Source organism: Ambystoma mexicanum, chromosome 1q (genome assembly GCF_040938575.1).
Source record: "Ambystoma mexicanum isolate Mex_15411 chromosome 1q, UKY_AmexF1_1, whole genome shotgun sequence".
NCBI classification, from domain to species: Eukaryota; Metazoa; Chordata; class Amphibia; order Caudata; family Ambystomatidae; genus Ambystoma; species Ambystoma mexicanum.
The window spans coordinates 83010959-83027002 of NC_090922.1; the positions used below are offsets into that span (position 1 = coordinate 83010959).

The 16044-nt window shown below is 44.7% G+C and overlaps 1 protein-coding gene across 1 annotated transcript in view; it reads right to left on the minus strand.

Annotated features, from left to right (window-relative positions):
* DPEP1 (dipeptidase 1) overlaps positions 1–16044 on the minus strand; it is a 176749-nt gene that overhangs the window by 15737 nt on the left and 144968 nt on the right. The window contains exon 9 of the mRNA XM_069642535.1: positions 8879–8954. Coding sequence (XP_069498636.1) covers positions 8879–8954 — 76 coding nt within the window. The remainder of the gene's footprint in view (positions 1–8878; positions 8955–16044) is intronic.

Sequence of the window (16044 nt, forward strand, 5' to 3'; positions counted from 1 at the left end):
TTCCAGATTATTCTAGGAATTCCTTGGTTAGAGAAGCACAATCCTCAGATCGATTGGCGAGCAAGAACGGTTCAGTTTCCAGAATGTGTCTCTACTTGTCACCCTCGACCTGGTGCTGCACTGGCAGCAATTTCCTCGGAGGCTCCCCAGTTACCTCCTGAATACCTAGAATTCCAAGATGTTTTCCGGAAGGATCAGGCTAACTCTCTACCTCCTCATAGGTCTTATGACTGCCAGATAGACCTGATACCTGGATCTACTCCTCCTTGTAGTAGAATTTATGCCTTCACCGAGCCTGAGAATCTTCACCTCCGACAATACCTGGATCAATACCTAGCGAATGGGTTTATTCGTCCTTCCAAGTCCCCTGCTTCCTCAGCTTTGTTCTTCGTTCCAAAAAAAGAAGGGGACCTTAGAACTTGTATAGATTATCGTGCCCTGAACCAGATCACCGTTAAGAATAGATATCCGTTACCTTTGATCCCTGAACTCCTGGACCAAGTCAGAAAAGCATGCATATATACAAAGCTGGATTTTAGAGGAGCCTACCACTTGGTACGAGTAAAAGAGGGCGATGAATGGAAGACGGCCTTCCGCACCAAGTATGGGCTATTTGAATATCAGGTCATGCCCTTCGGACTTTGCAATGCCCCGGCCGCCTTTCAATATTTTATGAACGATGTCCTCAGAGAGCTCATAGATGTGTGTGTTGTTGTTTACATTGACGACATCCTCGTTTATTCTTCATCGGAAACTGAACATCGGAAACACGTGAAAATGGTCCTCGAGAGATTGCGTCAACACAAACTTTTCGCTAAGTTGGAAAAATGTGTTTTCAACGTGAATGAAGTTGAATTCTTGGGATTCATATTATCACCTAGCGGAGTGCGTATGGATTCAAAGAAGGTCGATGCAATTCTCAAATGGCCATCGCCATCCTCCGTAAAAGGTGTTCAAAGCATGTTAGGCTTCACTAACTTTTACCGCAGGTTTATCCCCGAATTCTCTCGAATAGTCCAGCCCATCACCGCCTTGTTAAAGAAAAACAAACGTTTTGAATGGTCTACCGAGGCGGAACAAGCTTTCCAGAATTTGAAGACTAGATTTATCTCTGCACCGATCTTAAAACATCCTCGCCCAGAACTCCCCTACATCGTTGAAACTGATGCTTCGAGCCTTGCCATGGGGGCAGTTCTATCACAAAAGGACCCAGTAACCAATCAGTTGCATCCCGTGGCATTTTGGTCCCGCAAATTCTCGCCTCCTGAAATCAATTACACTATTACTGATAAGGAACTTCTAGCTATCAAGTCCGCCTTTAAGGCTTGGCGGCATTATCTTCTGGGGGCCCGACACACCGTTACTGTGATTACAGATCACCGAAACCTGCAATATTTGAAAACCGCAAAAGCTCAATCCTCTAGGCAACTCCGTTGGGCACTATTCTTTGCCGAGTTTGACTTCATAATTACCTATTGACCTGGTACAAAAAACGGTAAAGCTGATGCCCTTTCTCGGATGGGAGTGGAAGAACATTTGATCAATCCTGAACCTGTACCTATCATTCTCGGACAAAGAATTCTAGGTGTAATCGCCACACAATCCATAGAGGAAGTTAAGGATAAAGCCAGGCTACTGGTAACTCCAGCAGACATACAGAATTGGCATCTGCAGGGAAAGGACTTTACGGTGAAGGACAACCTATTATATTTCCAAGAACGGTTATACCTGCCCAGCACAGATTTACAGAAAAAGGTAATCTCTTGTTATCACTATTCTTTAATGGAAGGACATCCCGGTATGACCAAGACCTCGGAAAAGATCAAGCGCTACTTCTGGTGGCCGTCTTGGAAAAAAGATATCAGAGACTTTATAATGTCCTGTGGAGTATGTGCCCAAAACAAGAGTCAAAAGGAAAAACCAGCCGGCCTCTTACGCCCTATTGACATCCCGCCTCGCCCTTGGCATACGCTTTCTATGGACTTCATCACCGATCTACCTCCATGCTCCGGATACAATACGATCCTAGTAATCGTGGACCTATTCTCCAAGATGGCGCATTTCATTCCACTCAAAGGCTTACCAACAGCAGCAACTCTGGCCCGAGAATTTCTCGAAAACATCGTCCGACTGCACGGTTTTCCTTCAGTTCTAATTTCGGATCGAGGTAGTCAATTTATTTCTCATTTTTGGCGAAGTTGCTGTCGGTCGGCTCAAATTGATGTGAGACTTTCGACCAGCCACCACCCTCAAACCGACGGACAAACCGAGAGGACCAATCAAAACTCTGGAACAGTATTTGCGCTGCATGCTACAACAAACTGAAAAAACTTGGAAAGATATCCTTTGGATAGCCGAATATGCCTACAATAACTCTATCCACTCGGGAACTGGGAAGACCCCGTTTTTTCTTTTATACGGTAGTCACCCTCGAACCTCGGAGTTGGATCCACTCCAAGATCTTGGAACACCAGCAGTAGACCACCTGCATTCTACAATCACCCAAGCCTTTAAGGAAGCCGTTTCTCACCTTCAAAGGGCTAAAGAACAATACAAGAAAGGAGCAGACCAAGTAGGAGATCAAGTCTGGTTATCCACCAAATATCTACCTCTAAAAGGACCACGCACATTCAACCCAAGATACCTTGGTCCCTATTCCATCACTACCATAGTAAATCCAGTAGCGGTCAAGTTGGACTTGCCCCCTCACATGAAGATACATCCGGTCTTCCACGTCTCTCTATTAAAACCCGTGCAACCTCAAACCCGACTAACTACATCTCCAAAACCTATTCTAGTTGATGGAGAACTCGAGTTTGAAGTCAAAAGCATCCTGGATTCCAAGATCTCCAAATCTAAACTATTTTACCTGATTGACTGGAAAGGCTAGGGTCCCCAAGAAAGATCCTGGGAACCTGCAGAATATGTCCACGAGCCTCGCCTTATCAAAAGATTTCATCGAACATTTCCTAACAAGCCCAAACCCCCGGAGAAGCCCGGTTTGGGAGGGGCCTTGAGGGGGGGTGCTGTCATGATCTCTACTTCCAAAGGATCAGGACTTGCCCGACTCCCTTGGAAGCAGACCCATAACCCCGGTTCCGACTGCCAGCCAGTCCCAATTGGGACCTTTTGGACCCTGTCCTGGCGCCAGTGGCACCAGGCTCATAAAGATGCCCAGTCCCAGCGCTGGAAGCGCCGGGCTCATAATGCTTGGGTGGACTTACCTGCAGCAGACCATGCTGATTACTTACCTGCCAGTTGAATCCCTGATCCTCTTCTGTTTGGGACTACTTTTCCTGTTGGGTGGGGCAGGAGCCACTCCCTAGGTTCAGAACACTGGAACTCTTCTGGAAAGCAGGAACTCTTTTCTTACCTAGGCGTGGCTGTGGAAGGAGACACCTAAGCACTACAGGAGGCTATTTAAACCACACCCGATGGATGAATCTTGCTTTGCGTTATTCTGCATTCTCTGCAGCAGAACGCTCATCGTGTCTTCTGCTTCTGATCCTGGGCCTAAGGGAACAAAGGCTTACCATCCTGGAATCCAGTCTTCAGCAGCACCTGTAAAGACAAAGAAAGAACAGGTTAGCACTACGGTCTTCAGTGGCAGCGCATCTCTTACCTGGTCCATCGGCTGTCACCAACGCCTCGCGCTGCATTCCGGCATCTGAAAGACAAAGGCTTACCTACTCTTCGCATGCTCCGGAGGTCTTCGCACTGCATTCCGGCATCTGAAAGACAAAAGCTTACCAGCTCTTCGCACGCTCCGGAGGCCTTCGGCGCTGCATCCCGCATCTGAAAGACAAAAGAAGGTGCGTTTAAAGACATTGGGCAACTTTATTACTCACGTGCCATTACTCCTTCCCACGCCGAATCCAGTGGGTATTCCAGCACCCTTCAGCTTCTCTAAAGCTCCGAACTTGTACCTGCAAGATAAAAGGGACAGTTAGTGCGCATCGTGAAGCAGGCTACAAGCGCTTATTTACGTGCTTCCAGGCGCTGCTATTCCTCACGCGGGTTCCATCCTCAACTCTCATCAGCCCGCCATCCGCCATCGCCGGAACCCTGCAAAACAAGAGATATCATTACAAAAGACTTTTAAGACATTTGAAGTGCCCAGAACTTACCGTTCGTGCAGTTAACGACGGACAGCAGTCCTCTGAGGTCAAGAGGCCTGCACCCTTATCCAGTGAAGAAACTGGTTACGGCACCCTGCCCCGAGGCAGATGGAGAGCTCGGCGTTCACTTACCTAAGGTGAGGGTGTTAACCTTTGGGGTTCTACAGGAGAAGAGAAAGGGAAGAGGAGAGAGGCACCCAATAACCCCAGTTCATTAATCCCATATTTTCTATCTGCAGACATCTTACTCTTCGAGTCAGACATACAGTGCACAGAGGTCCAGCCCAAAGAGCCAACCGTGTGTTACACATCACCTTTGAAGATACGGCATTCACCCAGTCAAGACCGGCGCCTCTGCGGGAATCAGGTGAGCGTTACACCCATTAAGTCATCATTCTCCATGATCATTTTTTTAACAAAAACTACACTGAGACGCACCATAGTGTATGTATTCATACATGTGTGCAAGTACAAATTTTGCATAGCCTAGCAATAGAGAGTATATTCAAGGCCTAGTATTCAGATGCAAGTGCATCGCCCACAACATGACCGCAGGTATCGCCTGAGGAAGGTCCACTAACAGGACATCAATACCCCAGCAGTGATGTAATGCCCATTTCCCACTAGGGCAGTAGCAGTATTGACAACTTTAGGGTAGTAATTAAGAGGTAGCACAAAGTAATATATAGTAGTACATTTTTGGTTTTCCCATAACACAAGAAATTGCTTCATAATAGCTTGTAGCTGAAGTCGCATTGTAGTTGTGCTTCCTGCCAGTATGGCGGCATGTAATGCAGTATTTCTTGCATGCACTGCACCTCCCAGAGAGAACACAGAACATCATCCTTTGTGTAATCCATTGCCCTACCTCTGAGCATAACTCACAGCATGCTGCATAGAACCATAGTTACTACACTTTGCCTGCACAACAATGACAGGGAATATATGGTGCATGGCGCCACATTCATCACACTCCATAGAAAACACACAGCACATCTTCAAGTTACATGGCGACTGGACAGGAGGTGCATAGCACACACAATGACATGTTCACCATCTGGCGCAGCACACACTCACAGCCCACCACGTTATATTTTGACACATGTTAAGCATGTAAACCTTTTGGTTTTGGTAGTTTCAGAATGCCTAGTGGGAAGCACATGACACAGCCTTGTCTTGTGCCTGTAGGGATGTTAGAAGCTGTCAGCAAGAGCTTCACCATTTTGGGTAGGCCTCTGAGGCACTGAGCTGCTATTATAGTGTATAAGGCCATAGATGTAAGCTGAGAGCACTTGACTGAATTTCATCTTGTCTTGGAAACAGGCTGAGAGCTCAAGGGCAGGTGAGGGAAGGCTGTGAGATAGTTGCCAGTTTCTTATTGCAAGTGAAGCATTTCTCTGGGGACAAATTCTCGGTCCCAGATAGCAAATGCTGCTTCGTCGGATAGGGAAAGAATAAATAATGTTTGTGAAGGCAGCAGTGAGGGGTAGGGCCAGTTCTCAGGCAGCCACAATGTGAAATCGGTTGAATAATATGGAGACATTAGCAGCACTATATGGTCCAGGAACGGTGTTCAGCAGTGGACCAATTGTTTTTTTCTATCAGGCTATTCATTGCAAGGATGATACTAGAAAATTGTGTACCAGGACTGGCAACATGTTATGAGATGGGGAGTTACATAGTGAGCAGGAGCATATGGTGGGAATGGGAAATGAATAGAAGGGGTGTGTGCCATGTGGGTTCACTGCATATTGGTCTATCTCAGTGGGACATGCAGCCCCAATTGTCTCAGGTGGCATGGTCCAATTAAAATGAAGCACTCTATCGAACTATTTTCCAGATGTGTGATTGGTGCATTTCTTGGGTTGACCAAGGGGGTTGTGATCATGGTGGGTGAGTGATGTTCTTTTGTGATGAAATGGTACCTGCCAATAGTTTTTGAATATCGTATAGGGTTGTTTTGGGGACTAACATGCCCCTCTGCAAAAGTGGAACGCATGCCACCAAAAGAAAAACGTGATGAGAACCCCCCACAACCCTAAGACAGAATGTTGCTGGCTTGCAATGCATCATCAAAGAAAAGCTTAGAACCCCTTTCCTCTTGCTTCAACTGCCCGAAAGTTCTATTCACCGCAAAACAGTGCCACTATTTGGGTACATTCTGTAAAGCCATTACAGCAATAACAGCCTGCTCAAAGTTGCCCAGTGCTTCATTACACCTGAATGCACAATCACTTTCCTTCTTCAAACCCAACAACAGTACACTTACTTATTGTCATTTGTCATTGAAATTGTTCGCCACATCACAACCACCATTGGCCAGTCTAGCATGCCATCCACACCCCCTATGCCAGCCCAGCAATGGATCTTCAGCCTCCCTTGGCCTGACGCAAGACTCATACCTCACCCCTTTGAATGAAATCACAGTACTGCCACCAGTCAAAGATGTGCATCCATGGACAGAGTCTCGCTGCCCCTCTCCAGCAGATATAGCCACATGACTCCATATATACACCTTCACCTGTGTCCTCATGAACTACATCATACACTCACTTAACACATCGCTTCTAAAATGAATGTTGCCCAAAGCCCTGTAGAACTCCTTGATCAAGATGCTCCTCAAACACCCCCTCTTGGCCCAGCTTAGTTCAGCAATTACAATCCCACCACAGGTCTATGAAGGTGCAACACGGACTTTAAAAATAGTAGTCACTGCTCAATTAACATTGCATTGAAACACTGATAAGTACCAAACTGGTTTCTATCCCGCCCACGGCATGGAAATTGCTTTCGTCACTTTCTCAGGTGACATAGTTCATCTAGAAGACAAAGCCAACCTCCCAATACTTATAATACTTGACCTCTCTGCAGCTTTCTACACAATATACCTTTTTATCAAGGTCATTCAATTTCGATATGTTGCCAGAGTGTCCTCCTCTGCTTCCAGTATCTGAGAGAGACATCAGAATGTGAGAATGTGAAACTTCACCTGCCAGCTAAGAGCTGTTCCTTGTGAGACCCTGAAGCATCTTCACCTGGGTTGGGTAAAAAAATCTAGGGTACAAAAAGCTAATTTTGCTTGTTCCAGTTCTGTCTACCACCGGAAGGCAGAGATGTATGCAATAACTGTAACAGTCTTAAACAAAGCTCTTCCAAAACTAATATTTTGGTCTTAAGTCTCAAACATCACTCTTTGGAAGACTGCTCCCTAAAAAGTAAGAAATATTGGGTTGCTCCCAGAAGGTCCTCCCAGCGACCTACTGTGTTTGTATTGTGCCAACTCTCTGAACATATGGAGGGCAAAGTGGACACACCTTTATCCTCCATGGCCACCTTACTTTGGGCAGTCTTAAAATTCTCCAAAACCTTTCAAGTGATCTGCTTCAAAGACGCCCATAAGACCCACCTGGTGCCCCACATTTCCGCTGTTACCTTCCCCTTTTTTCCTTAACGTATGATATCCAATTCTTTATCCTGACGGAACACATAATCAGTTCCTCTGCTTCACGCAGCTTACCTAGAGGTTTCTTGCTAGTACTTCAGTGCTAAGACAGCAATGTGCTTCTGCACCATATCTGAATGTAACCTTGCATCAAAGGTCCACTCTACTACGCCAGAATCATGAGAACCCATTATCTTCTCGTTTCAAAATTGTGTACCCTTTCGCCGAGCATATCCACCGTTGAGTGAGTGAAAAGTGATATGTTTTCTGGAGCCTACAATCAATTTTTGCACTGCTTACTACCCTGATCAATGAGTCAAACCAATCCTATATTTTTTTTCACATTAAAGGGCAAATGGTTTGCCTACTTTCCAGAAAAGGGCCTCAATCCGGGGTTGGCGGTAACCTGCCCTTGTCACCGGTGGGTTGCCGCCAATCCCGTAAGACCGAATCTGGCACCTGACTTCCCAGTGCCCCTGGGACAATACAAGTCGCGGCGGCGCAGGAAGTCAGGCGGTGGGGTTTTAAGTCCCCATTACCATGGAGTCGCATACGACTCTATGGGAGTGGGGAGACGGAAGCACCGGCACCATTGTTAGCGGTGTTGGTGCTTCTGCGACGACTCTGCCTACTGGGGCTGATGCGCCCGGCAGGGTCAGACCTGCCTGACTCAAAGGCTCCAGCAGGCAGACTCTTAGTGTGGAGGTCCGGAAACAAGGGTGACGGTGAGCTTACCGGCAACCTTTGTTTCCGGAATGCCACACTTTTAATGAGGCCCAAGGACTTGCCCGCATATTGTAAAGACAGAGATGGGAAAGAGGAATGGTGTGATAAAGACCCCTTTTCACTTCTTTCTTCCACAGCTTCGCTGTCAGTTGCACCAACCAGGTTTAACCAAATGTTTATTATTTGTGTGGTTTGTGAAAGTTCATTCATTTTTCAACATTCTAAAATGAAACTCGACTGAAAATATGAACTGAAACTGAATTTAAGTTGTTAGCTATAAGTGAAGGATATAATGATCGCGAAATGTATGGCCTCTTATTTAAAATATAAACCACATTTTGCTAAACAGTTTTAAAAACATACATTCGAAGCACCGAACAAGGTAGGCCCTTGAGTAAGCCAAACACACCTACGCACAGATACAAATATGTCACACATAGACGTACACAGAACACCCCTAAGGTTCCATTCTCAGAAAGTGCCTTAACTTCCAGCCTAAGATGGTTTGCTTTAATTTAAAAAGAAAAAAAAAATGTAACCACAGAAGAAAGTATAGATTCCTTTAACAGCAGGCTGTCCTAAACGCCATTACCTTTGGACGCCATCATAGTCACCACCAAACCCAACAGCTTCGTAGCCGGCAACCTTCTTAATGTAGTCACAGTGGTCTATGGAATAAAATGATCAGACATTACAGGGGGCACTACTGGTGCTAAACCTATATATTTATGCGAGTATTATAAGAGGATTAAGAGATTTATCATCTCAATTGACAACATGCTAATGATGTGTGGTGTGTAAAAATGCGACACACCCAGCATCCACACCTGCTTCCGACATCCCAACCCTCACTCTGCATAGCAAAACTTTTGACTCTCATGTAGATGACGATGCACCATCTCAGTGTGGCAAAGACAATGAAGTGTGAGTGCGGGCATACTGCCTGCAATTGCTTTATGATGTTTAGAATCCAATGCTAAGCCATCCTACACACGCACACAGGACGCCCGTGCCACCCGAGTTTACATGCATAGGGTTATAGGTGAGCATTGTTAGCCAGGAAGCTGGTATGGCAACTACGTTCTTAATATCTTGAATAGGCCACTAATTTTAGTAGCAGATGCACAAATAAAATGTGTGCGAGTTCTGTCTATATTACATGGCCTGCAGTAGCGGCCATGTAGTTATGGTTAAGTTGCTCAACTGATAGGAAGAGCACTTTTTGGGCGGCTAATAACTTTGCTCCCCCTAGACGAATCATCACCAAACTTTGCAAAAAAAAGTATATGGCCCACTCTGAATTTGTTTGCCAAGTTTGGTGAGGTTTCTTTTTTTTGTTTTTTTTATTGACATAGCTGACATAAATCAACTTTACAATATAATCATATAAAAAAAAAGCATAATAAAATTCATTGTACACATGACAATTATAAAAAGAAGAGAGCACATAAAAAAGACAAAAATAACTCATTTTTAAAACAAATACAAAAGGACTTTCGAACACAAACCCAGATTAATATATCCAATTTTTAAATCAACTTCTAATCATAATGAGAAAGGTCTGAACCGTTCTTGGACAACCATCTATAATCCTAGTCCATAAACACTCACATCTACTATACTGTTGTCATTCTTGTTCCTGACTTGGCATGGTCTCATTGACAGTACTTACATTGCTCTCCTGCAATTTCAGACCACGAAGAAATGCAATGGCCCTTAATCTAGTCTGGGTGTAAATTCCAGAGTGTGTTATCTTCCATAGAATTTAAGGAGTAAGGAATCGGAAAAGTTCTGTCAAATATTTAAAGTGTGTGAGTCGCTGGTCAATAAGTGCATCACACTCAGTGGGGAGATGGCTTAGCGTTTCCTCATGATCTTGTCTCTTGCAGAAGCGGCAAAAATTATCTGTCCTCTTGATAATTTTACGTCGCGCCAAAACCTGTCTTGTTGGCCACAAGTTCAGCCTCAAACGAACAAAGTCGTTTCTGTGCAGAGGTGATGGAGATTGCACCAGATAAGGCTCGGGTACACTATATTTCTTTATGGCAAACAGCTCAGGGTCGAAATCTCAATACTGAAAACAGGTGTCTCTAGTGTTAATCCAGGCACTCTGAAAGAGTTTTGTCTTAACTTGATTAGGATTTTGAATCAAAGTGATTAGAGCAATATCTGCAAGTGCGAGGGCATAGATGACTAACTTCAGCCACTTCAAGATGAAAGAGTCAGTTGAAGAAAGGACAAATTCTGATAGTATGCCTAACACAGAACAAGTTTGCAAAGCTATCAGCCATTTTCTAAATAGAGCAACTAACTGCCACATGTACCGAGCAAACAAGGAGATCAGACCCAACTCATTATGAATCAAGGCTACTGAAGTCGAGGGCGGAAGCTGCAGAATTCTTCGCCAGTATTCAGGGCTGTCACAAGGTGTGGTGAGGCCCAAGGCAAAAAATCTGTGCGGCCCCTTTACAATTTTTTGCACTGGGCCAGCTGCGGCTCCGCCGCAAACAGGAGCCACGAGAAATCTCCCCTTGAGTTTGTTTGTGTGGAGGACCCAAATATGGTTTATTGATAGAACTGCAAATCAACTGCAGCAAAGGTAGATTTCTCTGCCGAAGAAAGGTTTATGCCAGACTACATTTTGAAAACACATCATACACAGTGACAGAAGTGATGTGCAGAGGAGGCTGATGAATTTCTAAAATGAAGAAGATTAAATGTTTGTGGCAATTATGCAGGTTCGACGGAGCGCAGTGAGGGAGCCAAAACCAAACAAGCGGTGCTTGAGGGGGTTTCTTACCCCCAAGAACATGTTTGAAACTCTGTGTAAAAAATATGCATTTTACAGCACTTTATTTGCAAAATTGGGTAGAAAGTGTTACAGTTTGCAATTGTTTTTGTATGGTAGCACATGGAAAAACCCAATAGTTGCAATCACCAACCGTGCACAGGAACATTTTCCAATACATTTCATGCCACCTTTGTTCACAACATATGCCAGTATAAAAATATATTCATGCTGGTTGTTCCCAAGTATGTCCATGCAGGCTGCACCAATATAAGCCAGTATTACCATATGAGGACTCCCAGCCAGTAAGAATACCATGCCACAGAAAGTATGTCCAGGCTGGCTGTGCACCATAAGTGTTATTACTGGCTAGACTGTCCTACATTCAATATGGTCCAGTTTACAACTCATTCACTTTTACTTATCACTTGCTGTCTGTTAGGGAGGCTTTTGCACAATCTTCTGGTGAGAGCTGTATTTTTTTTTTACAACTTTATTTAACATTGCACACAGGTTAAGCACATACATTTGCGACGTTCAATTCCAGTAAACATACAACATATACAGGTTAGTTTTGCGTTGCATTCGAGTCATCAAGGGCAGCTAAATCTGCCAAATATTGCCTGTACCGTGCCCATACATTTCTGGGTTTAGAGGGGGCCATCACTGAATCAATGTACAGTTCTTCGGTGTCGTTAGCCCACAACATTTCTCTGTTCCAGTCCTCTATTGTTGGCGGTTGTGTGTTCTTCCACCTCATTAATATGACCCTTTTTGCTAACAATAGACTTAAATTGAGCAGTTTTCGCCATGTTGGGTTCATTTTCCCCATCGCACCTAGCATACATATCCGCTGTGTCCATTCCACCGGTTGGTCTGCCATTTTATCTAGAGCTACACAAACCTAATATTGTCTCAGTTCCACACAGTCCCACAACATATGGTATATATTAGCATTTTCAGAGTTACATCTTGGGCAGGTGCCAGAGAGAGCAGGGTATAGTCGCTTGAGTTTCACTGGCGTGTAGTGGGTTCTATGGATAATTTTATAGTGGATCAGCTTGAATCTAGAGTTGCATGAAATCAAATTGGTCAGTGCACAAATCTGGGACCAATCTTGGTCTTCTATCGGTTGGCCCAGATCCCTCTCCCACCCGGTCCTAGCCGTGTGAGGTACCATCGGGCGTGTTTGCATTATGGTTTTGTAGAGAGCGGAGGCCGTGACTTTGAGTCCCCCCTGTGAATATGTAACCTAGTCCCATGTTTATTTCGGGTTCATTCGGGAATGATGGGTAAATCCGTTGTGTAATTGCTACAACCTTATCGAACTGCTGTTTGTGCGTATTTGTGTTTCCCACTGTGTCTTTAATCTCCTCCCACTTAAGAAAGCATTTATCCCGTAACAACTCTCCCCATTGTGTAATGCCTCTGGCATTCCAATGCAACGCCACTGCACTGTCTATGGGGAAGGGTGTGTGAGGGTCGCCCCTTATTGGCATGCTCGGGTGGTATAACTTACTGGCTCCAAATATATCAGCGATTTTGGCCCATGCAGTGATTGTGACATTGGATGGGTTTATAGAGTTGTATTGTTTAGGGGTGTGCCTAGTGATTCTTTGTAGAGCCATTGTCGCCTCCCGCTCTCTCAAAGGGGAATGGGGGGGCCAGGATTGAGGAAGCATGTAGCCCAGCCGGCGGCTTATTGCGCCTGTGCTGCCAGGTAATACAGTTCCATGTCGGGGGACATCTGGTGAGGGCAGTTTAACTAACCTAAGGGTAGAACATTGTCAGCCAAAAGGAAAGACCAGACTCTACAATGGCAGCTATAGCAGAGTTGTCAGGCTTAATTTCAGAAGGATGGACGGATGGCAGGGAGAACCACCTTTATTTTCCTGCACAGCCAAACTTGGAATGACCTTCTATGGATTTTGAGCTCATGTGCTCTATACAAAACATTAGTAGTATGCAAATGCATGCACAGTCATTTTTATATAGTTAGATGGCAAACCGCATTTTTAACACCTTGCACAGGTGCACGTCCTTTACCTTTCGTAATCCCAGAATACGCAACGCTAATTCCGGGCATTAGCTCATCTTCCTTGAACAACGTGCAAAGGCACCCACGCTGTACATTCACTGAAGCAAGCACAATACAGAGCAAAAACCTCAGGTTGCGGTTACAGGTTCAGCATCCCTCAAGGGCTTATTAGGCCTTGCATACTCACGAGGCCAGGTGACAAGACATATTGTGTTGCCCAATGGCAGCACAATTCTACTATATAGCATTGCAACAATAAACCACCCCCACACACACTCAATTTATTAGTAGAGAAGATCATGATTTTATTCCCTGCTCATGTACGACACGGGACAATTTGAAGTATTTGCATTAAGTGATGCCACCTTATTGAAAGACCTTTCCCTAAGCCCACAGAGATGAGTCATTATTTAAACCATGTGGGGAGAGCGAGTGTGTTGGATAAAAGGCACACACCAAAAAAGAGCGAATTAATAGATTATTATTGGTGAAGAGCAAAGAAAGCACGTATTTGCGTCTGTGTCAGGTGACTGTGACTATGGTGAGCCTGCATGTTTGTAATCATTGTCTGATCAGGTCATCCCTGCGACTGCTGCTTGTAGGAAGCTGATGGTCACTTCGTCTCTAATGTTCTTGTATTTTTTGTGTGTTCTTTTGACATGTAACTTCCTTTAGAGGTTTGCATTCAGCTCATGTTCTCAGATCTTACTTCATTATCCCTTTCTGCATCTTGTGCCATCATATTTTAATCGAAGCACTACCTACGTGTGCTCATAAAACTACAAACAGCTTTTAGTGAAATAAAGAAGTGTTTCTATTGTTGTTTATTTCAGGAGAAGTACTTTTTTCAATGCTTTCGATTTAAATGTGCAAAACAGAAGATGGGATCCATTTGTGCGTTTTGCACAGAGCAGCTAAAACACATGATTGAAGGAAAACATAATTCATTTTAAAAATTCCACACTGCTTCATTTAAAGTAGAACATATTTTTTCTAATGCTGTGCTGTTTTGTCCATCTGCATCCACTCTGTGCAGGTCCTGCAATGGCCTAGCTGTCACAATTCAGGGCCATTGCCAGAGGAGAGCAGTGGAGAGATGAACGGATCGACAGAAAGAGAAGGGAAAAGAATTAGAAAAATTAGAGCACGAGAAGGGACAGATTAAACAATACCAGTAAACAACCTCTTCCCAAAGTGGCCTGCATGACTTTTTTTATAGGCAATCTATGGTAGAGCAGCAGAGTCATTTCTAAGAAATACAATTCTCATAACACATACCTTCAGTGCTTAACTTGTTTGACCATTGGCCTAATATTCATCCAGAAAAGTCACCAGCTTTGTCTGCAGGAGACCGAGATCCTTACCTTATGAGGAGAGGCTGCTACACAATGTGACATGACAGGATTAATGCACCGGCACAGACTTTACGCGGGCCCCTAGCTCCCAGTTACTCGTCCCTGCAGGCACCAGAGAGTCTAGAGAAGTGTACTAATATCGAAAGCACTAGTGTACCTTCTGGCCCAGGGCAAGTCAAATGTGTCTATTTTAGCTCGGCACCTCCGAGTGCACCTTGAAAATGTTTCTTATAAATAGCATTTGTATTTTGCCCGCATATGTTTGTTTATTGTATGTGAAAACACCATCTTCGTAGAAAAATGGGACTGAACGCATCACCTAAACATTAGCTTCCTGCAATTCAAAGTGAAGCATTAAGCTTTTTCTAGTGTGTTTAACATGGCTTTGGCTGCAACATGAAAATTTTAAATCACCAGGCTGCTCATGGAGCTGCACACACAGCAATAGCAAGTCCCGGCCTCAGGCAGCTGGGGATCTTTTTGTGTCTGTCAGTCTTCATCTGCAGTGCTTGTAACAATGCAGAAGCAAATGTTTATCAGGCTCAGTCATCTATTTGCTCAGCTTGTAAAAAAGCCATAAGCAGAGGGGGTGGGTTGGGGGTTTCAGCCAGTCCCTTTGACCCCACCGCCTGCTGCTGCAAAATCATTACAGGGGCAGAAAGCAGACAGCACAGTCACCCCGTGAGAATAAAGGGCATGGGTGGACTGTGCTGTCTTCTACTCAGGGGGGTGCACGAGGCCCCCCCCAAGCGCGAGGCCCAGGGCAATTTGCCCCTCCTGCCCCCCCTTGTGACGGCCCTGCCAGTATTTGCCCTCAAAACTTGACCAAAACACTTTTTATGAGGTCAATTTTGCCTCAGATGCATAGAGGAGAATAGGAGTGGTTTTCTGTCGATAATAAGATGGAGAGGTTTCGTTGAGGGGGGAAAAGTTGTAGGGGGGGTCCCAAAAGTGAGTTTTTTTCCATAGACATAATGGGAAAAAACTTTGCTCACGCCTACAGCCAAAAGCCTGGACGGAGTTTCACCAAATTTGCGTGCTTTTGTTAACTTGGTGTAAATCCGTCCAGTCGTGTTATTTTTTTAAACAACCAAAAAGTAAGTAAAAAAAATGTGCGATATCTGTGTCCAGTCCACAGACTCATTACCCTGTTCGGTCCGTGGACCGGACTCTGATTGGCTTAGAAGGCAGTGTGGTGTCCGCGGACATCGGACGTGCCCACTGATTGGATGGTGAAAAGCGTGAAGTGCGTCAGATTTTAGGAAACGCCGCTATCTTGGATTTGCGGGCAGTGGCCGGTGTCCGCAGACATCACGGTAAAAAACATATTAAAAAACACAACATTGCACATTTCAAACTTATAAAATAATCACTGAGAAGGTGAGGGGTGATGAGGATGGGATGGCATATGGCTGCAACAGTCCGGATGTTCGCGGACACTTCTGCATTACAGGGTTGGTGAAAAACAGTTCTTGTATGGCTTATAACTTTGGCGTCACTTAATGAAACTGATTCTGAATGGGTTTGCAAAGTTTGGTGGGATTCTGTCAAGAGGGGGCTCCCAAAATATTGTAAAG